Source organism: Arvicanthis niloticus, chromosome 9 (genome assembly GCF_011762505.2).
Source record: "Arvicanthis niloticus isolate mArvNil1 chromosome 9, mArvNil1.pat.X, whole genome shotgun sequence".
Lineage (NCBI taxonomy): Eukaryota > Metazoa > Chordata > Mammalia > Rodentia > Muridae > Arvicanthis > Arvicanthis niloticus.
The window spans coordinates 77183530-77208717 of NC_047666.1; the positions used below are offsets into that span (position 1 = coordinate 77183530).

General features: G+C 40.9%; 1 protein-coding gene across 35 annotated transcripts in view; it reads left to right on the plus strand.

Annotated features, from left to right (window-relative positions):
- Plekha5 (pleckstrin homology domain containing A5) overlaps positions 1–25188 on the plus strand; it is a 165763-nt gene that overhangs the window by 84562 nt on the left and 56013 nt on the right. For 22 of the 35 annotated variants that reach the window (XR_013112706.1, XR_013112708.1, XR_013112707.1 and 19 more), the window contains 7 exons: positions 9687–9770; positions 10494–10614; positions 11112–11216; positions 13316–13388; positions 17808–17908; positions 20307–20422; positions 20654–20671. Coding sequence is in view for 30 of the 35 variants with exons in the window: in XM_076940745.1 (XP_076796860.1) it covers positions 9687–9770; positions 10494–10614; positions 11112–11216; positions 13316–13388; positions 17808–17908; positions 20307–20422; positions 20654–20671 (618 nt within the window). In the remaining 5 variants the exon portion in view is untranslated. Of the gene's footprint in view, positions 1–9686; positions 9771–10493; positions 10615–11111; positions 11217–13315; positions 13389–17807; positions 17909–20306; positions 20423–20653; positions 20672–25188 lie in introns of those variants that run through there. The other 13 variants (XM_076940724.1, XM_076940725.1, XM_076940727.1 and 10 more) reach the window with 2 other exon arrangements.

Consider the following 25188-nt stretch of genomic DNA (forward strand, 5'->3'; position numbering starts at 1 on the left):
ATGAGAGAGACTCCATCTTACTGCACACCCTAGAGAGCCAGCCGAGGGTCATTGTTCTCCAGACACAGGCCCTGCCTTAAGCCCCTCACCTGGGCCTACACATCTGCCCATGTGGCTAGTTGTTGCCACTCTGTTTATCTGCTAAAGGAAGTGGCTCTTCTGGGTTGGATTTTTATCCCACTCTTGCCCTCGGTGCTACACAGCAGCAATTACTTGTTGACTAATCTGAACAGTAAGAGCTTGGGTAAATCTCAGCCACCCATATTTTGTCTATAGGTAGGTTACTCCTTGTTACTGTTTACTTGTATTTGGGGCTGTGTTGCTAGTGCTCATTGAATGAATTCAATAAATAAATAAATAAATAAATAAATAAATAAATAAATAAAGCGTTTTCTGTGCAAAGAATGATGCATTCTTTTTAAAGAAAATTGATCTTGTTTCCCATGGCTATTATTTGACTTAATGCATGAAATAGTTGTTTCAATACAGCATGTGTAGTTTCTAAAAATAAGTAAATACAATGGAGTGAAGAATAGGGAAATTAAGAAGATAGAGAGTTGGCTCAGTGGTTAGGAGCTCTTCCAGAGAACCCAAGACTCTTATCAGCATCTGCATGGTGTCTCAACCATGTATAACTCCAGTTCCAAGGAATACACCTCTCTCTGCTGGCCTCCTCAGGCACTGCATGTACCTGGTACACTTAAATACTTGTGACAGAACACACATGCAGATAAAATTTTAAATTATTATAAAAGAATAGGTAAATTAAGTCATTAGCATTTTCTGTTTGAATTGGATTATTTACGTAGTTAATTTGACTCTTAATGCTTCGTGGGGGCTGGAGAGATGTCTCAGTGGTTAAGAACTCTTGACTCTTCCAGAGGTCCTTAGTTTAATTCCCAGCAGCCTTATGGTGGCTCATAACCATCTATAATGGGATCCAGTGCCCTCTTCTGGTGTGTCTGAAGGGAACAACAATGTACTCACATAAAATAAATAAATATTTTTTTTAATTTTTTAAAAAAAGAATGCTTTGTGTACAGTAGAGCCATCGGCCTAATTCAGATTGTCGTTGCTTACATGTGGTCAGAAGTAGTCACATGTCTAAAGTGATAGGTGTAGCAGCTGGTGCTCGAACCTGGTCTTTTCTAGCTTGCTGTTTGCTTCCTTCTCGTTGGGACAGTAAAGGTCTGTTTAAGCTGTGTTACTACAGAATATTGCTAATTAGCGTTCTTTAGTGAGTGGTAGAGTTGTCTGAATTCAAGAAATTACAGGTTATATATTTTTAATGCCACATTATTGCTTTGAAATGACAAATGGAATGTTTTTACATGTTTCTAGTTGAAGTTTTGGATTTTGTTTTATACATTCCCATTTACCCTGGGACTTTTGTGACATTTTTTTTTGTACAGGTTTTGTTGTCATTTTTCAAATTATCTTTTACAGCATTGTAATACAACCTGTAATCATTTTTATTTTGCTCTGTGGCTTTGTATATGCTTTTTCCATTCTAGATCACTTAACAATAAATTTTACACATAGGCCATATTATTAGTGTTCCTTGTTCATTAAATTATAGTTGTCTATGGCATTTTATTTCATATTAAAGATGGTGACAATAGCCAGAAATCTTTTAAAGCAAGGAAGTACCCAGTTGTATTTGCTTTTAGTAACTAATTCTTCTTGCACATCCTACTTGAGTCACTATTTGGTAAGGACTATATTACAGTCATTAATATGCCTTTATGCCACCAAACACTTTATCCTTCTAGAAGGGTAGAAGTTGTTTGTTTTGTTGTTTTTCTTTGGTGTACATTTTACAGTTGTATGGTATGAAGAATGCTAGGGGACTGTGAGGTAGATTAATGTTTAAAATGCCCAGGGATCAGATAAATGTGTGGTATATACCAGATACACAAATATATTTGGTAATTTACAAATTAGTATTTAAGAAGTGGATAGCTCCCCTGACTGTAGCACTCTAGTGGGTGTAGTTCTGTGGTAGACTGTTCCGTCTTAGTCCAGATCCTGACCATCTCCCTCCCTGCCCCGTAAGGGAGCCTCAGAGGATGGATAGCAGCCTCACTCCGTGCAGCTGTGACTGAGATCTTACAAGCTGTCTGTTCTCGTAGCATGATCTCTAGCCACTGCCGAAACAACACGGCTTAGTTCTTTTACACTTGGCCCAAAATTACCTTACATCTATCTTAAATTCACATTTCCGTTTTAACCATACAATGCTACCCATTCTTTTCATTAAGATAAACATCCTAAGTCAGATTCACCCAGGTTGCCTGCAGGCAAAAAGACATGTTAAAATTATTTTAGTCTTTTCTGCCTTTAATTTACCAAGTGGTCTGAAATGTAACCCTGTCATGACACCTGGGAGGATGTGACAGGAACATTTTGTCTTTAACTAGCTTGGTGCTAATTGATTTATTCTTGAGTTACTTCAGAATTATTTAGAATCTATTATAAGAATTTATTTTTATAGGTATATGTAATGTACATACTATTTTTATTTTTAAAAGGGCTTTCAGAGGGTAATTTATACAATCTCTGTCTGGTGTATGTGCTCTCTGGCTCTGCAGTGTTGCAGTTCTGGTCTGAAAGGAGCTCTCCGCTTCTCCTTGGCTTGTTGCAGTGTGCTCACGTTTGCCCACCCAGCTTTAGGCCCCTCTCCTGTGCTTAGTTTTCAGTCCCTGTCGCTGTGATTCATGCCTTGAACTTGGTGGCATTTGTACTCTGTGGTACCTGTGATAAGGGAGTGTGACATAATGTTTCTAAATCTGCTGTGGTGTTCACTTTTATTTGAACAACTGACTAAGAGGGGGAAATGATTACAGAGCTTCAGAGCATAGCAAGATAGAAAGAAAGGCATTGGGTTTCAATGAAGTTGGAATTGGTAGTTTCATGACAGCTTCATGTAGAAGTGGTGTTGGTTCAGCAGAGAGCAGAGGAGCCCCCAGCCAGGTATCATGTGCCCTGCCCAGCACTTCCTTCAATTCTTAAGACAAGGACTTCTGAGCAAATTGTGCTGCCTGTTCTGGGTGCCATTGCACCAGATGGTGAGGACAGAACCAGAAATGTCACTGACTGGTAAGTCAGGGAAAAAAAACTGTGGAAAGAATGTAGCTGTCTGCTGGAAGGCAGCCTGGCCTGGGGAGGACCTCTTCTCCCTGTTCTGGTGATGCAGTGTAATAATCCCACTTGAGAGGACTGTCAGGCCCAGGTCCCTAGTGCAGCAAGACAACTGGGTTCATGGGCCCTTGTTGGGGGCCGACTTTTAGCAGAAAGTGGCTATCAGCTTTGCAGCCATCTTGAGCCATATACCCTGACATGTGACTTGGATTACAATAGCCTACAACAGCTGAGCACACTCCGATAATCTTGGTGTAGATACCTTGAGATTAAAGGTGTGTGAGATTAAAGGTGTGTAATTTAAGAGTATGACTTAGAAGTGTAGAGATCAGATTTAGAGACAAGACCTAAGGGCATGATTAAAGGTGTGACCAAAAGTCGTGGCTTAGAAGTGAGACATATAAAAGGCAGAGACAGAACAGAACTGGGAATCAGACGAACCAGACACAGCAGAGAGAAGACAGGTAGCAGGCACTTGGAAGAAGTAACTTGGAACTTGGAGGGACTAGGAGCTAGGGACTAGGCACTAGGAACTCAAGATTTAGGACTTAGACTGAGGAATAAACGGGATTGAATTACACTCTGTCTGGTCTGCATTCTTCGAGTCCGTCCTCACTCTCGCTCTTGCTGAACCCCAACCCTCGGACCGGAGCGGCAGCTTGGGCTGGGATACAGTGGCCGCCCAAATGTGGGTCGGCCCGGGCCTCAACATTTTGCTTGGGCCACGACATTTTTTGGCCACCCCAACGTGGGGCTAGTGTGGACCCCAACATTTTATTTTGGTGCCCAACGTGAGAACTGGCACTAGTGATGTCTGTGTATCTTCACATTCGTGGCCTCCCTCTTTTCCCCCAAGACACCCCAGATGATCTGTTTTCTAAATGGGGAGAGAAGGGTGCAAAGGGGTTAAGTCCTGCGGAGAATCTGCATGGAAGTAAATGGATCCCTCAGGTTAAGCAGGGTGTCTGGAAGCATTTAGGGCTGAGTGTAAGTGGCATTTAGAGCTGAATGTGGGGACAGGAAATGGATACTTCTCATGTTCTTAAACAATTACATCTTGGAATTGCCAACACTGTGGTTGTTTTCCCACATAACCAAGGCCTAAGAACTGGGTTTCTCTCAAGAAAATCTGGGTGCTTCTGGTTTTCTTCTTTTTTGGTCCTAAAATATTGAGTTTAATTGTAGGCCCCGTTTCCTATGCCAGCGTATTTTTAGTTTGTAAATAGGTTGTTGAAACAGTCATTGTGGCAGACAAATTTCAAAATAATATTTTCCTCCTGTTTATTAAAATGAAAATAAATAGCTTGCTATATAAAGCATTAGTGAATTTTCCATTTAATAATATTAGAAACATTTTGAGTCAGTATAGAAGCCATCAATTTAATAACTAACAGGCATATTTTTGAAAGCTAATTAGATTTGATTGTCAGTGATGGTGGTTACTGAATGACTTCTATGGACAAAAATCTCTCCAACATCACACGAAGCCAGAAAATGTAACTGCCTTGTGGTGTCTTGTGTTACAGCCTTGAGCTGTAAACTAAAGTGGAGAAACACAGGAGCTCTGGTACTCTTTCAGTTGAGTGCATGTGTGCACAATAATTGCAAGCACACCTTTGAGCTGTTGGCTGCAGGTTTCTTACTACCTGAGAAGCACAGCAGCTTCCGTGGTTCCCACGTGCCCTCTGCCTCCTGCTCACAGGTATGTGGTGACTTGTGGATCGGGCCCTTGTAAAAGTTCAGGGCACATACTGGCTTTGTTACTGAGGCTTCAGCTGCCAAGCCTCACTGTGCAATCTATTTTGCTTACTCTAAATCAGATCCTTTTCTCTTTGCCTTGAGAGGATTCATGGGTCATGTGGACTCACATCTGAACTTAATAACCGAAACAAAATCTTTTGGACAGTTTTCTAAAAACACATAATTTTTTTTTTGGACTTTTTTTTTTTTGGGGGGGGGGGGGGGTCGAGACGGTTTCTCTGTGTAGCCCTGGCTGTCCTGGAACTCACTCTGTAGACCAGGCTGGCCTCAAACTCAGAAATCCGCCTGCCTCTGCCTCCCAAGTGCTATGGACTTTTTTTTTAATGGGTGTATTTCCAGCTTTGTTACCAGTTACATAAAGCCCTCCCTAATAAGCTTGCTTTGCTTGGGGGTAGTCCTATCACTCCAAAACATTACATTAGCTGTTATGGCAACATATTAGTAGTGGTTTCACTATTTCTTAAATGAAAAGGTGAATTCACTTTATATTAGTCACAGAAGTTAACCACATGCCATAGTTTATATGCTGAATGTCCCTCAGAGGCCTGTGTGTTGTAGACTTGGTCCCTAGAATGAGAGGCAATGGAACTTTTGAGAGGTAGGGCTCTCTCTCTCTTTTTTTTTCTTTCTTTCTTTTTTCTTTTTAGATTTACTTTATGTATGTAAGTACACTGTCACTGTCTTCAGACACATCGGATCTCATTATAGATGGTTGTGAGCCACCATGTGGTTGCTGGGAATAGAACTCAGGACCTCTAGAAGAGCAGACAGTGCTCTTAACCACTGAGCCATCTCTCCAACCCTAGGTAGGACCTCTCAAAGGGTGATTCTGTTGGGGAGCACATGCTCACACAAAGGGACCCTGTGGGGCCCTGGCAGCCCAGGGAGTGGACCTTGCTCCACACTACTGATCTCACCACCATGTCCTGTCCAGAAGGAGGGCTCTGAGTACTGGAGCCAACTGTTAACTGAATCCTCAAAATTGTGAGCAAGAATAAACTTTTTCTCTTATTAATCTACAATCTCAGAAAGTTTGTTACAGTCATAGAAATCAGATGAATGCATCATGAATTTTTTTTCTAAATACAGCAAAAACAAGTATTCCTATATAACACAGTTACAGTGCTAAGAATAGCCAGAATTGTAGTTATTGGCAAAAATATTACATTTTATTTAAACTATGCAGAAAACCTCAAGAAATTTTATGTTCAGATTAAATCGTCTTCCTGGCTTTCCCAAAACTTTCCAAAGGAAGAAACTAGTGATGCCTCCTCCCCCTCCTCTCTCTCTTCCTCCTCCTTCTGTATGAAACATGCAATGTTTATAATTCGATAGCATGGGGATTTTCTTTATACCATATGGAAAGCTGCAGTGTCTGAGAAAAGCAGGGTGTTTCTTAGCCTTTTCCTTCTAGATGCTACAGTATAGTCTCATTTGTTTATTTTCCTCCCTATGGTTATAGACAGGGTCATGAGTTTTGACTGTGTAGTCTCTGTAGGCTTAGGATACTATTGTCACTTTTGCCATTGTGAGGTAGGCATGGACTTTGGTCTGTTTGACTGACAGGACTGTGGAGAAGAAGAGCTGTGGAGCATTGGCTAGCCTGAAAAGTAAATGCCAAGGAAAAGTGCACCCTGAACTTACAGTCTGTGTGAATGATGCCGGGACACTGTGGCAAATTGGGCCTGATAGGGTACCCAAGTAAAAAGGACAAGATAAAAAAGATGGAGTCATGGGGGTTCAACGTTGGACTTCATGCAGGCTAGACAAGGATTCTGCCTATCACTCAGACACCCATCCCATAAAATTTTCTTTTAATATGAGAAATAGCCATTCCTCTTGGTTGATTTTTACACTCTAAAGATCGGTACAATGTGGGCCTCACAGGATAGCAGGATTTATAACAATGTTTTCCATTTATTAGTGGTCTGAAGCATGAGGTTGTTCCTTCAGTTATTCTGGCTTGTATCATTTTAGAAACCAGAAATTTAGGGCCTGGGAAATGGCTCAGTGGGCTAAGGCACCTGCTACCAACCCTAAAAACTTGAATTCAGTACCAAGAGCCACATGCTAGAAGGAAAGAATCAGTTCCCACAGGTTGCCTTCTGACCTCCACATGCACAAACACATATGCAATAAATGTTATTTTTAAAAAGCAAAACAAAAAAACAAAACTAGAAATTCAACTTATACTCATTAACAGAAAACAATTTCTTTATCTCATCCTATAATTTTATTAGAGTTTATATTTGAAGTGATTATTTTTGTATGCTCTGTTTATCATGTAGGTATGTGGTATTTTCTTTTTTTGTTTTTTGTTTGTTTGTTTGTTTTGTTTTGTTTTGTTTTGTTTTGTTTTTCGAGACAGGGTTTCTCTGTGTAGCCCTGGCTGTCCTGGAACTCACTCTGTAGACCAGGCTGGCCTCAAACTCAGAAATCTGCCTGCCTCTGCCTCCCAAGTGCTGGGATTAAAGGCGTGGGCCACCACCGCCCGGCATGTGGTATTTTCATAGGTGTGTTTGTATCATTCTTTTGTGTCTAGAGAAATGCAGAATAGTGAAGAAATGATGTTTCCCACTCAGTGGAGCTCTCTGGGCTGTGGTTTTGTAAGGCAGGCTTCCCTCCCTGAGCACTAGGACCTATTAGGAGGTACCTTGATGTGGACCACTCTCCTGCACATTATAAAATGTTGAACATACTATAGGCTCCACCGAATACATTCTAATAACAGCTTCTAGTTATAACATTCAGATGTCTTCTGGTATGTTCATACACACACACACACACACAGACACAGACACACACAGACACACACAGACACACACAGCCCCAGTCTTGTTTTCCAAATAGAGGCATTCTAGAAGGAAGCATGGATACGTAGGAAGTACCTGCCATCATCTTTAGAAATGTGTGGCCTTCTTCCATTGCTACTGGGAATTGAAGACAATGGGGAACTTATTCCCTGACTATAGGTAAATTTTGTTTCAAGACCTGAATTTTATTCTCTTCTGTATAATTCTCTTAGAATCACAAATTTACACCTAAACAACATACAAAAATGTAACTTTATGCTTTCTGTTTTCATGCATGAAGACCAACAGGTTTCTTGACAAGTTTTGTTTTCTTTCGTTTTTTGACTGGTGCCTCAGGATCAAGCCCAGAGCCTCAGACATGCTAAGCATGTGCTCCACCACTGGGCTGCAGCAGCAGCCCAGCATTTAAATGTGCTGAGGCTGAGGAAATGGCTGGGAGCTAAGAGCACTTGTTCTGCATGTGTGAGGACCTGAGTTCCAAAAGCATGCATATAGATGCTGGGTATGGCTGAGCATGCCGATAACCCCAGCTCTAGGAAGCAGAGAAAGACAGATTCAAAGAGTTTGCTGACCAGCCAGCCCCACCGAAACATCAAGCTTCTGGTTCATAGAGGCTATCTCAGGAATAATAAAGTAGAGTGCAATTGAGCAAGAAGTCACTAGAAGTCCCACATGCATACACATGGCATGCACAGCGTCACACTTACTTGCAGAACACAGAGGGGGAAATCAGGCAATGACAAGCACAGGGTGTATGGAGAAGATGAATTAGAAACAAATAAAACTTAGTGACACAGGAATAAAGATGAAGTCCCATGGAGCTGATGGTACAGGTGTGCACATTAGTTAATGCAGAGGATGCTATGATTCTTGCCTCGAAAGGGAACTATAGTTTGAGGAAGTGGACAGTTTGGGAAGGACTTCAGGATCCGAATTATTGGCAAGTGTGGGTGTGTTTCATAAATAGCTGATGAACTAAAAGCAACCGGTATATAGTATTAGAGATGTATGAGGGTATATGATTTGTCAATTTTGGTGAATGAGTCTGCTAGATGCAGTTTTCTACATTTGTATGGTTTTTCAACAGATCAAAAAAATGTGTAAGCAAAAATAGATTTGTGCTATGCTCAGTTCATTCTCTAATGTATGAGCATCTGTAGAAGACATTGCCAAGCACACATTGTAGCAAAACTGGGAATATTTTTGGTCTGGAAGTAAAATCCAGACCAGATCCAACCTGATGAACTATGAGAAAGAATGGCAAATATGTGTGAGCATGAGGTTTGCAGATAAGCAGGAGGCTCATTTTGGCAAACTGAGCAAAAGGGCTGGGAAACATTGTCTGCCCTGCCCATCTTTGATCAGGTTCAGTTACCCTCCTTTGTGCCAAAGGACCCACTTAGCAGGAGACCTGCTACCTCTCAAGCAATGACAAGTGTGTATCTGTTAAAGAGTTCTGTATATTAGCACAGAAGGGAGTTAAGAGAGGCTGGGGCTCATGAGTATGATCAGAATGTGATATATACAAGTATGAAACTGCAAAAGGATAATTTAATTTAAATATGCCACTTATTTACCTTTATGGGAATTTAGTGTCTGGTGTCTCTGTGCTATTTAGCATGTCTCCCATATATGACTTAGTGTTTGTTCTCTGAAATGTGCCAGAGTTGGGGCCAAGTTAAAGGAGGCTGGTAGATATGGTTTGTGTCTCACCTGCGAAATAGAAAATAGAGTAGAAGCATGTCTGGTAGACTGGACTTTGTTTATGAAATATTGAGGAGACAGAGCTTACATTTCAGACTGAATGACGGGCCGGGCTTCATGGTTATAACTGTGAGCTGCACTCACACATGTATTTGTGACTCTGATGTCAGAATTTTAAAGTAGGTGCTTTGCTACTAGAATATTTAAAAACCATTTAGGATTGTAGAAGTACCTACACATAATTTATTTTTTCTTTTATTCTTTCAGCCACAATGAAAGGAAAGTGACCTGCAAGCATCCAGTCACAGGACAGCCATCCCAGGACAATTGTATCTTTGTTGTGAATGATCAGTAAGTAAAGAGTTTCCTGGAGTGCCTGCACTCTGAAGGGGTTCCACAGGATTACCGTAACCCATGTCTAACAGTGCAGTTAAACAGTTCTGTCTGGACGTGTGCGGTCAAGTGTAACTGTCAGCTCTTCACCACTGCAGAGAAACAAGAGCTGAGTCGTTCCTAAGGGGTGTAGTTGTAGAACCTCTTTCATGAGAACTTAAATTCTGGCTCTGAGCTCTAGAGCTGAGGATGTCAGGCTAAAGAAACATTAAGACTTTGTCTGTTCAACTGAACCGAGCTCTTTCTCCACCCTTCAGTTTGGGGCTGTGATGATTAACAGTCTTCTGAACATGTTTGTTTGTTTGTTGCCACATCTGCCCTCTATTTCCTACTGTACCATGTCATAAACTGTTCTTAGCTATTAGTTATTTCTAACAGTACAATAAGTAACTCTGTGTGTGTGTGTGTGTGAGAGAGAGAGAGAGAGAGACAGAGAGAGAGACAGAGAATGTTGGAACACATGCAAGTGAACAGGATTGAACTCAGGGCCTTGTGACTGGCATCAAATTGGTCAAACCTTTGTAACTGATTTTCTGTTGGATGTATTTAAAGTAGCAATAGCATTGAAGCATTACTTTATGGTACGTGGTATCAAACTGTTTAAAAGAAGGCCACCTTTATGCCTTGGGAGGCATTGCTCTGAAGCAGTTCACATGAACTGTAACATTGGTATTTTTTCAGGACTGTTGCAACCATGACGTCTGAAGAAAAGAAGGAGCGACCCATAAGTATGATAAATGAAGCTTCTAATTATAACATGGCTTCAGACTATACGGTGCATCCCATGAGCCCTGTGGGCAGAGTAAGTTATTCTGCTTATTCTTAATTAGTTATAAGTAGTAATTTATATCTATTGCTAATACTCATTATAGGCTGAAAATTGGAATTAAAGAATAATAATTACATTTTTAATATTGTATGGTACTAATTATATTGGCAATAATTGACATAAATAATAGATTCAAATATAAATTAATAAAAATTTAATGACCTACATTTCTTAGATTTTAAGGTGAGATATTCAATAATTTTATAAATATTATGGATGTTTCTATGAGGGAATGGCTATTCTGTTGAATCAACTAAACTTTTAGATGGAAAATTAATATAGTAGCCTAGAAATCATATTTCTGTGTGAAGAATTTTTATACTTGAAATAAGCCAGCAAAACTGGAATTGTAATTTTTCCTGCAAGTAACAGAGAAATCGGGGAAAAAGATGAAAATTGTAAAAATGGAGACATTGTTAAAGCTCCAGCCCTTAATGGTTCATGTCTGTCCTCCTTTTTTTTTTGTTTAGACATCACGGGCCTCCAAAAAGGTTCATAATTTTGGAAAAAGATCCAATTCAATTAAAAGGAACCCTAATGCCCCTGTGGTCAGGCGTGGCTGGCTGTACAAGCAGGTAGGTCTCTGTTCTCAGATGCCCTAAGAAGCCAGGGTAAGTCATCCTGGGAAGCTCGTGACTGAGGATTTTTAGGAACTAGGTTGTTTAGAAAGCTGTACCTGAGAGGACACCCAGCATCAATCCCTCTGTTGTCCGCCTCTTCCTCTCTTTCCTAGACAGTAACACCACTTACCCAGCCTGCTCATTGGTATGCCTCATAGATGTTGGTGTGTCTAAGTAGAGTCTGCAAAATCTGCTTATCCCATGTTCAGTAGCCCATGTTTAGAGGCAGGAGCAAAAGAACAACAAGTTCAAGGCCACCCTTCGGTTCAACTCCAAACACAAGAAAATACTGTCTAATTAGTATTACATCAGTGGCTTAGTGACCTTTTAGATTCATTGCTTTATAGTCAGTAATCTTTTTTTTTAAATAACATTCGTTCATTAAAACGTCTAGTTATTCAGGTGTGGTGGCACACAAGCCTTTAATCCCAGCTCTCAGGAGGCAGAGGCAGGCGGATCTCTATGAGTTTGGAGCCAGCCTCATCTACGGAGCAAGTTCTAGGACAGCCAGGGCTACACAGAGAGAAACCCTGTCTCAAACAAAACAAAACAAAAAACAAAACACCAACCAAACAACAACAAAAAAGTTCATAGTAAATTGCTGTGAAGTATTTCAGGTATGCTGTTTCCCTCCTGAGAGCTGTGGACAGATAAGATTGTGTGTCAGAGGAGAGCTGTCCTAAAGCTCTCGCTCTATTTCTTCTGCACATTTACTGTGTAAGGAAGACTCCATGTTCTCTTACCTGCTATTAGAACCCAACGATATTTGAGTAGTTTGATATCAGTGCACCCAGTTGAGGTCACTGGGCCTCTCAGCAACAACTGCAAATGTCTGCAGCTTTCACTGGCTGAACATTATGGCACTAGAGTTACGCATGTGAGCACTTAGTGATGGATATGTGACCTTAAAAATATTTGTAGCTTTCCTGTCTTTTCCAAAGAAAGAATGTAATTAAGACAGAAAATGTCATAGACCATTCATGTACGCTTCCCTTTGGTTTTTGGTTTCTCCCTTGGGGTAGCTGTTCATTTTAAAGATAAACGTTTTCTGTTCAGGACTTTTTTTCTACCCATATTTCAGCTCTATATTTTAAGGTCACTGTCAGATTAACTAGAAAGATATTAAGAAGTGTTCATGTAGACATCTAAACAAGTCTGTCATTTGAGGGCATCCAGTTTTCTCTAGCATTCTTGCTTATTGAGTGTGGGAAAGTAATTTTATTTTGAGTATGATCTTGTCTGAAGCTAGTAGCTTCATGAAGTTGATCACTTGGCATTAGCCTTAAGGAGCTAATCTGCAGGCTGAGTACACCCTAACTGCAGGTAGAAGGAGGGCTTTGTTCACTATTTGTGTGTGAAGGTTTCTTACTCATGTGCATTGTATCGTCGTCCGTTTCAAATCATGTCAGTGTACACATTATGCTTCTTGTTGCAGTTAACAGAATGAGTGTGGTGAGCAGAGTGAGTGCACTAATGTCTGTTTCCACTGTTCTTTTCCTCCAGCTCACAACACAGAGAACAGAATGTGAAACTGCCTCACCCTGTCCCTTTTTCATGTGACTCTTATGGAACAGTCTGCTTGGGCAGACTTATTAATTAACATGAGTCCCTAGAATTTTTATTTTAAAGTTTGTTAGTCAGCATATAACAATTTTATTTATTTATGGAGAGCCATGTGACATTTTCATATTTATAAGCATTATAATCCAATCAGGAGCTGCATGTCTACATCTTCAAAAGTCCATCATCTCTCGGTGGTAGGAACAGTCTGCCTTTCTGGCCTTTTGAAACAATGCTGTTGTCTCCCAGCTGTACAAGTTGAACAGAGCATGGCTAGGTCTTTGGTTAGGCGTGTTATATGCATATCATAACTGCAAATCAAATATATCTTCTGTGTTACATGCAAATCATAACTGCAAATCTAATGTGTCTTCAGTGGTCTTTAGTTAGACTGTGTTACACGCATATCATAAGTGCAAATCAAATGTGTCTTCTGTGTTACATGCGTATCATACATGCATATCAAATGTGTCTTCAATCTGTTACTTAAACAGGACAGCACCGGCATGAAGCTGTGGAAGAAACGCTGGTTTGTGCTTTCGGACCTTTGCCTTTTTTATTACAGAGGTGAGTCCATCAACTGCCTGAGCGCCCTACTTAGTAACTGCTGAGCACTGTATATGTCCTAAGAGAAAGGACATTAGTAGTGCTTTTACTGTTTACAATGAACAAATAATATCAGGAAAACCTTTCTTTGCTGATCCAAGGCTCAGAGTTCCTAGAGTATGGCAGAAGACAAGAGAGGGCTCCAGGCAGACTGGAGACAGTGTGGTTCTGGCCTGGAACTCACAGTGTAGATCAGGCTGCTCTGAATTCACAGAGATCCACCTGCTTTTACCTTTCAAGTACTAGTATTAAAGGTGTGGACTAGCACACCTGGATGAAGACTTAGTCTGATTCTAGTCTACTTCTGTATTCTGATTTGTTTTGTGTGAAGAGCTTAGGAATCATCACTTGGTTGTGCTGTCTTTGAATACAGTGCTTAACAGAGTCCTTGGCTGCTACATCTTCTTAGAGATGGCATATCACTGTGTACCTGAGCTTGCCTGCTACTAGAGAACCTGCCTCAGCTTTATAGTGTCTAGGATTATAGACATGATCATCACTGCCAGCTAAGGTTTTTATATGTTAGTTTTGTCAGGTCTAGCTGTGGGACAAAGAAGGTTGTACTGATATACTGCTCTCTCAAGGACAGTCTCTCCTTTAAAACCTGATTAGAAAGTATCACTTAAGAATAAGAGTTGTTGGGGCTGGAGAGATGGCTCAGTAGTTAAGAGCACTAGAGGACCCGGGTTCAATTCCCAGCACCCACGTGGTGGTTTAAACAACAATGGAGGAGGGATTAGATTGCCAACTTGTTACTAAGAATTTATGGCTTTTCTTTGCACATATGAATTACACAATATGAGCTGGGTATATTGATTGGAGCATGACAGTAATCACCCACTGTCACTGTACTGAGACCTGGGACCTTTTATGCTTCTCAGTATTTGAAGCTCCAACATTTGATATGGTTGTATTTTTTTAAGATACACATACTTTTATGTATATGAAGGTTTACCTACATGTATACCAGATGTGGGCCTGGTACCCAAGGAAGATAGAAGAGGGCATCAGATCCCCTGAAACTGAAGTTACAGACAGTTGTCAGCTGCCACGTGTGGGGGCTGGGAACCAAACCTGGCTCCTCTCGAAGCATAGCAAGTGCTCTTAACTATTGATCCATCTCTGTCCAGTCCTGTTATGTTTTCTTGGTTCTATGGAATTGGCTTTCTTTTTCTCTTTGGATTTTTATTTGAACTCCTACTTTATCAAGTATCAGAGGAGCCATACTATCTTATTTTTAACTTGCATTGTCTTGATAGATTGACTTCAATTCTTTGACTCCCCATCTGCAGACAACAGACAGAGGATCTTATTCAGTCCAGTTGTTTGTTCTTTTCTTTCTCCAATATTGTGCTAGGAAATTGGTGGTTGACTCTTTCATATTATGGATTTCTTCCTAGCTTTCATTTGTTCATTTATTCCTCTCAAGAGATGTATCCTTTTCTTTGTTCTTGGGTTAAGACTTCCTTCTTCATCTATATATAGTATTCCTTCTTCGTCTGTATATAGTATTCCTTCACATCTCTTTAGTGCAGTTTACTGGTCATAAATGATATATCTTAGCTTATGCTTATTTTGATCTATCCTTCCTCCATCAGTTTTAATGTTGTTATTTTACATGTAGTTATTTTACGGGTATGAATGTTTGCTTGCACGTATCGTGTGCATGCCTATTGACCACAGAGGTAAGACAAACTTGTCAGATCCTGATGGAGCTGACTGAACCCATCATATTATGCATCATTTTGAAAGATACATTTGTAGCAGGCAACAGTCTATCTTCAAGGCTTGAATGTATGTTTTGTGCTTTCCTGACATGTAGGACCGCTGTTAGAGAGATGATGTTATCCTCATAAGCTTACATGTGTAGGAGACCTATTAGAACTGTTTCCCCTTTACTTTGTGTTTTTAGCATCTTAGCCATTAATGAGCCATAGTGAAGTTTTCCTCTAAATTCTGCTTTTGTGGGAAATCCCTTTCTTTCTCTAGATTTCAAGAGTTTTCTGCTATAGTTAGTTTCTCTCTGGTTTTCTTTTTGTTTTGGGTGGAGTTTTTGTTTGTTTGTTTGTTTTTGTTTTTTTTTTTTTGCTTTGCTTTTTGTTTTTTGTTGTCTTTTTCACAACTCCTACCTCATGGAATTTTTTTTTATTTTTAGCAAAATCATTTTTTTTATTTAAATTTACATCAGAACGTTATAGTAATCAAAATAGCAGTGTACTGGCATAATAACAGAACATTGGAACAAAATTGATAGCCAGGAAATAAAACTGAACAAATAGAGTCAATTAAATTTTGGCAAGGACACTCAGGACACTGAAGAAATCTATCATCTCTTTAGTACATGAAACTGAGAATTCTGGATACTCACATGCAAAGGAACGGACCTAGACCGTTAAGCCACTTATGAAACAGATGATCTATACATAAGGCCCGGGTCCTAAAGCCACAGTCCAGGTACAAGACATCATAGGGGAAGTTCTTTTAATACCGGCCTGCAAAACAGGAGACAGTCGTCCCAATGAAATAGTTTGAAACCATACGTTTGATAAGGAGGCTCGGCCTCCTGATTGTGTCTGTGGTGCTTGGCATGTGCTCATGGTCATTGATGTAGTTTTCAGTATTGATGATTGAATGTAGTGGCTGATGTCCTCCGTTCCTGGTGATTCTCTCTCCTGCTTGACCAAGGCGGGCGGCACCTCCCACTTTTTTTCCTTCTTGGTTTTCCTTGCAGGTCCCTCATTTTTCTCTCTGTGTCACTGACTGTCCTCCCTGAGGCCTCGAATGAGTTTATCCACTTCTTGTATCATCTTTGAAGTCATAGATGAATTTTACTAACTTTGAAATCATCCTGCATTTACCTGTGTCACTGTCTTGGTTTTGGCTGTGCCATTGTGATTTCTTGGAAGAGTCCTGCTTCTCTAACTTGCTTGTATGTCTGAGTCGTGATGTGGAGATCCTGGTGTTGAGTTATTTCTTTTGATTTTACTTGGGAATCTGATATTCCACAGCCTCTTGAAACTTAAGTTGCCAGAACCACTCAGGAACTATCACTACTTCTGTGTGAGGCTTCTAAGAACTTCATGCCCAAGCTGGAGCTGGGGCAGTTTTCTTCTTTCCTGTGAACTGTCAAAGCTTTTTCTCTTTCTTTCTCTATGGTATCTATTCTGTCTTAGATGATTTTTCTTAATGGGATCAAATGCAGGCAGCTTCTAGTCCTGCATTCTACCCAAAGGTCCTCTCTCTGTTTGTAAATTTTAAATTTGTTTGAATTATACAAAATATGTGTGGCAAGGTTCTGTGGTCACTTAGCAAAGTGATAAAATATGTGTATTAACCTTCTAAATACAGTTACTAGAATTGTTTTCATCAGTTCACTGCCCAGGCAACTGTGGTTAAGTATACTGCTAAATCAGAATTTACCAAACCTATGCAGTTTGATTTTGTCTCTAGACATTGGCCAGCATCAGTGGTGGTGCTCCATATCTTAGTTCGTGCCAGGCTCACGGTGTAACTTTCCTCATTGAATTTCCCGCTCTTGGGGAATAGTTATCTGTATTCCTCCTTTTCTAGTACATTTATTGACAGTTTGTGAAATATAAAACGAAACAAGAAAATGTTTACTATTCCTAGTTTATTTCTAAAATAAAAATTTTATAATAATTATAACAAAAGGAATGCCAATTCTTTGTAATGATTTTGCTTCTGAAAGGTGCATGTTTTTATTTATTAATGACCTGTGTGTGTGTGAGGTGGGGATAGGCATGCCGATGTCACAGCAGATGTGTTGAGTGTGACAGCAGATGTGTGAACATTGATGAAATTCGCTTCCCTCCTTCCTCCTCCTGGGTCCTGGAGCTTGAACTCAGCTCATGCAGCAAGTGCTTCCACCCACGGAAATGTTTAAAACATAGCATAAAGCCAGACAGTGGTGGGTTCAAGCCAGTGCTCAAGAGGCAGAGGCAGGCAGGACTCTGTGAGTTTGAGGCAGCCTGGTCTACAGGGTGAGTTCCAGGACAGCCAAGGCTACAGAAAGATGACTGTTGGGTCATCGTCCTCAGTGTAGTAGTTCATGTGCTTGCTCTGGAGGTCGTCACTCAAGCCCTTGGTTTCACTCTGGATCTCAGCATCTCTAAGGGCAAGCGTAGAGCTGCACAGCTCTGAAGTTGTACAGTTCTCACGGTGTAGTTGTACACATGTTCATGTGAGCATATCTGCTTAGCATGCCCTTGGACACTTCCCACCTCGAAATCTCCTCATGGAACTTGCCGGTCCAGGAAGACAGGGGGCAGTGTGAACAACTAGAGCATGGAGTCGTGACATGGGGCAAGTGGCAGAACTGCCCAGAGAACACAGCCTGACCAACACTGACTTCTCTTTTAGATGAGAAAGAGGAGGGTATTTTGGGAAGCATCCTGTTGCCGAGTTTTCAGATAGCCATGCTTACTGCTGAGGACCACATCAATCGCAAATATGCTTTTAAGGTAAGGAAATGCATGTGCAATGTTTGAAGCTTTAAAAACAGATATTGACCCATAAACTATTTTAAAAATGAACTAGTAGCGATGTGTACAGTTAAAGTGTGTTGGTGGTTCAATGATTAAGAGCACTAGAGCACCTGGGTTTAATTTCCAGTGCCATATGTAGCTCACAACTGTCTGTAACTCCTGTTCCAAAGAATCCAATGCCCTCTTCTGTCACAGACATACATGCAGGCAGAACACTCATACACATAAAATAAAATTAAAAAAAAAAAAAGCATATGGGTTAGTGGCGTTACTGCCATGCCAGAGAATACTGTTCTTTTAGGAAGCACATGCTAACATGTTCTCTGTGAAGCATGGCACCTTGAGCTTCATGGATGGCTATGGCTAGATGTCTTGGTGATCTCTGTTCTCAGTTACTATTTGAATTTTGTCAGATGAACTATATCTGGGAAGAGTGTTGGAAGAGACTGCTCTTCAGTATGACATTCACAGACTTTTTAGGATAGCCTCAAAGAGATTCTCAAGTACATAATGCTCAGATCCCATCTAGTGTGTAACTTTTGCTAAGACATATGTTGCATTATTATTAACCTTGAAGCTAAAAGAGAAGTCAGTCAAAGAAAAATTATTAAAAATCTGTAGTGTTAAAATAGCAATAAAAGTGGACACTGCACTTGATATAGTTTTTTTGTGATATTACTTTGCTTTGTTGTGTCTTTTGCCTGTGACAACAGTAATCACTGTTTCAACTTTTTTTTTTTTTTTTTTTTTTTTTTTTTTTTTTGTGGTATTTCCCCTAAATTCTGAGCTACTGTATGACTGCATTTCTTGATGTTGAGTCTACTCTTATCAGCATGGTAAGTAGGAACTTCACGCTTTCTGAAGTCACGAGTGGGGGTGGCCATGTGAGTGGCTTTTTTGAGTTGTCTCGGGGCAGGCACAGGGTCTTCTCTCCATCAGCCCAGTTTCTTCCACCGATGACAGATATGGGCGGTGTTCCTCATTCATTTTTTCAAAAAGTCCAGGGACTGTTAATCATTATAACAGCAGAGGACTTGAATTTTGTCTAGGCTGTTTGCACAGTTATCTCTGACATCACTGGAGATTTGTTAGCTGTGATGGTACAGAGATGGGTGAGATGCCTAAGGCCTGTGTGTGTATTCTAAAGATGTGAAGCTAATCTGACTTGGGGATGAAGCAGACAGCAGGATCTTGGCGTGGAGGGTCAGGTGCCAGATGGGGAGCTCTAGTTCAGAGCTTGGCCAAGCCCTGCCTCACACTCTCCTCACCTCTCTGAGCCGCAGCAGCCTTTGCTTATTCAGTCAGCCAAGTCTGGCTGACTGATGGGAAACCACCACAGGGTTTTTAAATGGAAATGGAGACTGCTCATTCCTGGTGTCAGCCCTCTCCGTCCACAGCCTATTTTCGTTATCTGCCATGGGGTTGCCATGCTCCCCCACAGTAACAGACTTGCCAGTGCCTTTACTTGTTTTCCTTCTCTTTTTCTGATAAAAAGAAGACCATACTGGTCCTTTCCATCCTCGCAAACTGCAGGTGTTTGCATGTTAACTTGGAAACGTAAAAGGAAAAGCTCGAAGGAAATGCTTTTGAACTCATTTACTCCTAAGTGTCCATGCAGCATCCATAAAAAGCATGAATAGCATCTGCTTTTAAAACTGAAGACGCCGGGCGGTGGTGGCGCACGCCTTTAATCCCGGCACTTGGGAGGCAGAGGCAGGCGGATTTCTGAGTTTGAGGCCAGCCTGGTCTACAGAGTGAGTTCCAGGACAGCCAGGGCTACACAGAGAAACCCTGTCTCGAAAAACCAAAAAAAAAAACCAAAAAACAAAAAACTGAAGACACTGCCCGGGGGGGGGGGGGGGGCGGCTATGCTTGCCGTGGCTTTTCAGTTTTGTTGTTGCATTGTTCTAAAGCATACTCTACTATTGTGTTGTTGTGTTGTTTTGCTTTGTGAGACCGGGTCTTTACTCTGGATCACATTGTACTAGAATTTGCCAAGCAGTCCAGGCTGGCCTCAGACTAATGCCTCAGCCTCCCAAGTACCGTTCCTGGCTAGAAACACTGGCCTTGAGTGAGAAGTATTGGTCTCACCAAATCAGAGTGGTGAGAGCTCAGTGAGCGGGCTGGCCCGCAGAGGTGTTATGACTATATGGTCTGTACTGACAGAGGTACACGCCATTGAAGAACCATTAAGAGGATAATACTGTGCCGTGCTGAGGTCAATATGGATACTCTAAATCATGCCTGTATGTTATGTAAAGGACAAATGTGCTTCCTTTGGAATTTCACAGTAATGATGAGACGAGAATGGACTTTTCCCCTTTCTTTTTCAGAAGCACAGACCGTGGAAAGTGACGCTGTTGTTTTCACTTAGGCAGCCCACCCAAATATGCGGACCTATTATTTCTGCACCGATACAGGAAAGGAAATGGAGCTGTGGATGAAGGCCATGTTAGATGCTGCTCTAGTGCAGACAGAACCTGTGAAAAGGTACAGCCCTGTGGGAAGCAGCAGTGCCTCCCACCTCGGTTTCACTCCTGCCTTCAGTGCCTTTTATCATGCATGTTTTCTCAGCTGCCCCAGGCCAGCCTGGGGTACTGTGTCAGCTGATGACCCCACCTGCATTTCTGTCCCCTCCTCCTTGCCTCATTCTCACCTGTCACTGCTCTAAGGTAACTCTAGAATCCTCACATTCAAACTGAATATTCTTTCTTCTTACAGAATTACCTTTAATTTCCGGTGAGTACATTTTTTTATTACCTTAAAGCTGTATAGATTTATGTGCTTCATGGAAGAGCTTGATTTTTTTGTTGTGTGATTTTTTTTTTTTTAAAGATCCCAAATTATAGAATTTAATTTTATGCAGTTAATTTCATTGTGTTTTTATATTGTATTGGTATTTGGGAAGTAAATAAATAAACAATAAGAAATTCTGATGAGTTTTATTTTTGTTAATATTTCCTGGTTAATTCCAATTATTTTATTAATAATTCCAGAAAATTTAAATAATTTCTAAATGTAGCTACTTCTTGATGAGTTGTACCTTTCCTTTAGTACTGTGGTACTGACCAAAGCTGGTCCTAGAGTTGTTTATTTTCTTCCCTGCTTGAAGGTAACAGGTCATGTTAATATTCCTCATTATAATGAGAATCAGTCTGCTAGACCTGCTGGCACACCATTTTGCATTCATGCTGTGTGTGTGTGTGTGTGTGTGTGTGTGTGTGTGTGTGTGTGTGTGTGTGTTTGTGTGTGTACACATACATATGCTACAGTGTCTATGTGGAGGCAAGAGGGCCACTTTCAGGAGTCAGCTCTTCTTTCTCTACCTGAGTGCCAGTGATCTTACTCAGCACCTTTACCCACTGAGCTATCTCTGGCCCAAGGTACACACTTACAGTCCAAGCATTCCTGCACAGAAGAGTCTCAAGCTCAAAATACATTTCACAAACTACAACAATAGCGGTTGAGTGAGTACACTTTTGAGTCAGGGCAGAGGGTTCTCTGTGTAGTCCTTGCTGTCCTAGAACTCAGTATGTATACCAGATTGGCCTTGAACATACAGATACACCTGCCTATGCCTTCCAAGTATTGGGAATACACTTCTTTAAAAATTCCTGTAATTTGAAGATTTATAATGTAATTAAATTTTGTTTCCAGTCAGTGATAATTAAGTTCACATTTTATATAACTGCTAACTTGCACATCTAAAGATTTTTTTCCCATCTGTATGTATGCGCGCGCGCCCCACTTAGAGATCAAACCCCATGGCATTGAGCATACTACTTCAGTGCATATTTTAATAGTCTTTTGACATGTTGCCTAAAGGACTGAATTGAGCCTTTAAAAGACACTTGTACCCCCAACACACTTCCACCCCTTCCCCAAGACAGAGTTTCTCTGTACATCCCTGGCTGTCTTGGAACTCACTCTATAAACCAGGCTGGCCTTGAAACAGAGATCTGCCTGCCCCTGTCTCCTGAGTACTAGAATTAAAGGCATGTGTCATCACAGTTAGTTCTATTTATACTATTGCTTTTAAACCCCATATTCTCATCCAGGTCCCCAAGCATGGAAATAAAACAGGTACTAGGGTTTTTTGGTGGTGGTGGTGGTGGTTGTGCTGGAGATCATATTCAAGGCCTTGTGTACGTTAGATAAGTGCCAAGCCATAGCCCTAGTCCTTAGGTATCTGATTCCAGCACTTGGATGGTGGAGGTGAGATAATTAAATGTTCAAAGCCAGGATGAGTGAATGTTCAAAGTGAGTAAAAGTATTTGTCTCAGAAAACTGATGGCCTGAATTGAACCTAAAGAACCAGTGGGAAAAGAAATGACTACAGCATTGTCCTCTGACTTCCACGTGCACAGGGTGACATGTATGTTCCCACACATGACACGTATCATGCAGATACTCACACTGATAATAAGTAACAGAGTCCCGTGTGGCAACACACACTTTTAATCCCAGCACTTGGAAGACAAGAAAGGCAGATCTCCAAGTTTCAGGATAGCCTGATCTACAGGGTGAGTTTCAGGGCAGTCAGGGCTAGGCAAAGAAACCCTATCTCAAAAAAATAAAAAACAATAATAATAAGAAGAAGGAGAAGGAGAAGGAGAAGGAGAAGGAGAAGGAGAAGGAGAAGGAGAAGGAGAAGAAGAAGAAGAAAAAGAAGAAGAAGAAGTAGTAGTAGTAATTAGGATGAGAGAGTCACTTGAACTCACATGTATCATGCACACCCACATACAGTACTAAGTTGAGAGGAAAACAGAATGGGTTACAATCTGGTTTCTCTTTCACCTGTACTTAAAATAATTGATATCTAAGTAAACTTATCTTTAAGTAAAGCTTCTAGGAATTTTCTTTTTAATAGAATGTTTTATTTTCAAGTAGTTTCTATAGTATGTTATATTTTTCTTATTTTTAACTTATTTCCATTTTCTTTTGTTGAATTTACAATTCTAAAAACTGGAGCCAGGCGTGGTAGAGCACCCCTGTAATTTTAGCACCTGAGGCATGGAATCATGGAAATCATGAGTTCAGGCCAGTCCTAGGCTGTGCAATGAAATCTGTGACCAAAAAGTAATATAAATTAATTAAAACCACACATAAAAATGTACGGTTAGAGATGGCTTCATGATTAAGAGCACTGTCTGCTTTTCAGAAAACTTGGGTTTGATTTCCAGCTCCCACAGGGATGCTTATAACCATCTGTGACTCCAGTTTCTGGGGCTCTGACACCCTCTTCTGGCGTCCAAAGGCACTATATACATGCAGGCAAAAATGGCCATATACTTTTTTTTTTAAAAAGATACATGTATCAGCTCATAATATGAGATGATAAGAATGAGTTACTAGTTTCTGCCCCATAACAATGTAGGGCTGGTTGTGTTGCAGTTTCTCCTGTTAGCCAGCAGTGCTGAGTAGTGCCACCAAACTCAACCTGGAGTTAGCAGTCACTGCTAGAGGAGGAGTTAGTTGGCTTACGTTCTTCCACTCTTAGCTGTTGGAAGTGGTATCCTACCCCATTATGTTTAAGCATTCAATATTGAAAGAATTCTATTTCATTTCATAAATGCAGTGAGATTTCTTGTTTATTCTATAAAAGTAGTGGGACCCTTTTGCTTTGTGGCCCAAATACTTAAGACAGTTACCAGGGCATATCACCTTGAAGATAAAACAACCATGTTTGGGGAAGGCAGATTTTTTTGGTGCTGGATACCAAACCTAAGTCCTTGTATGTTAGGTAGGTACTCAGCCACTAAGCTACATCCTTGGCCTAACACACCCATGACCGAATCCTGCAAGGCTTGGGTCTAGAAACCCCACCAGGGTAGCTAGGAAACGAAGAAAATACACATACAAAAAAGCTGAGATCCAGTGTGTCCACTCATGGAGTGGCACCAACTTCTGAAACAGTCTAGAACCTTGGCATGTTTATTATTATGTGAAGGACAGAGGGGAAGAGTTCGTCTCAGGAAGAGGTCTCAGGCCGTAAACATTTGCAAGGAAGGAGTTGCACTTGGTAGTTTTTGCACATACTGGTCAGTCAGTCATAAATACTCCTACTCACACACACTATCCAGAGTCTCACTTAACCAGAGGAAGGCCTTTGTCAGTGACGTGGCCAGCTCATGTCAGACAGTCCACATTGACTCAAGCCTTCACCCACTCACTCCCCACAGCCCGGTGTTTAAAGCTCAGCTTTCTAATTTCATAAAGGGTTTCACCCAGAAACTGCAGTGTTTTAGTGCCTTAGTACATAGATAGTTGTTAACATTCTTAAAATCTGGTTCTAATATACTTTCTCTGAGTAATTTCCATCTCTGTGTACATAGTTTCATCTTGTATGGCCTCGCTGTATTTTCTGACCTTTAAAGAGATTATGGGTGTTTACCTGCATGTGGGTCTATGTGCTATGTATGTCCCTGGTGCTCGTGGATTCCAGAGAAGGCATCAGATCCTCCTGGAACTAGAATTACACAAACAGTTAAGAGCTTCCATATGGGTGCTGCATATTGAACCTGGGTCCTCTGCAAGATCCATAAGTCCTCTGAACCACTGAACTTTCTCCCTAGCCGCCCCTTCAGTGTTCTCTCTCTCTCTCTCTCTCTCTCTCTCTCTCTCTCTCTCTCTCTCCTTCCCTCCCTCTCTCCCTCCCTCCCTCCCTCCTCTCCCTTTCCCCGTGTGTGTGTGTGTGTGTGTGTGTGTGTGTGTGTGTGTGTGTGACACACGCACTAGGCATCTAGACCATAATCTCTGATGCTAGGCATGTACCCATCTCTGTGACCAAACTAAACCTCCAATCTGATGTTTCTATTGTCACTTGACATACAGTAATTTCACATTTTCCTATACGTAAAGTGGGACATTTCACATGTATACAGTGTGCAGTGATACGATTGGAGTAATGAGCAGAGCTGGGAGTATTAAAAATCTATACTAGTTATTTGAAAAATCATTATCAACCATAGTTGCCTTACAATGCTGATACAATGAAGAAATGTTTTCTATTCAACTATACTAATTATCTATCCTCTGTCTGTACACTCCTCCCCTATTCCTCCCCTGCCTCTGGTAACTACTTCTCTGTTGTGTTTTTGGAGGTCAGTGTTCTAGATTCTACATGTAAATGAGAGGATATGATATTTCTGGATTAGACTTATTTCACTAACATAATGATCTCTGAGATATTCATTTGACTGTTCTATCCCCCTCTGTTTCACTCTCCCCACTCTGTATGTGTGTGCGCGTGTGTG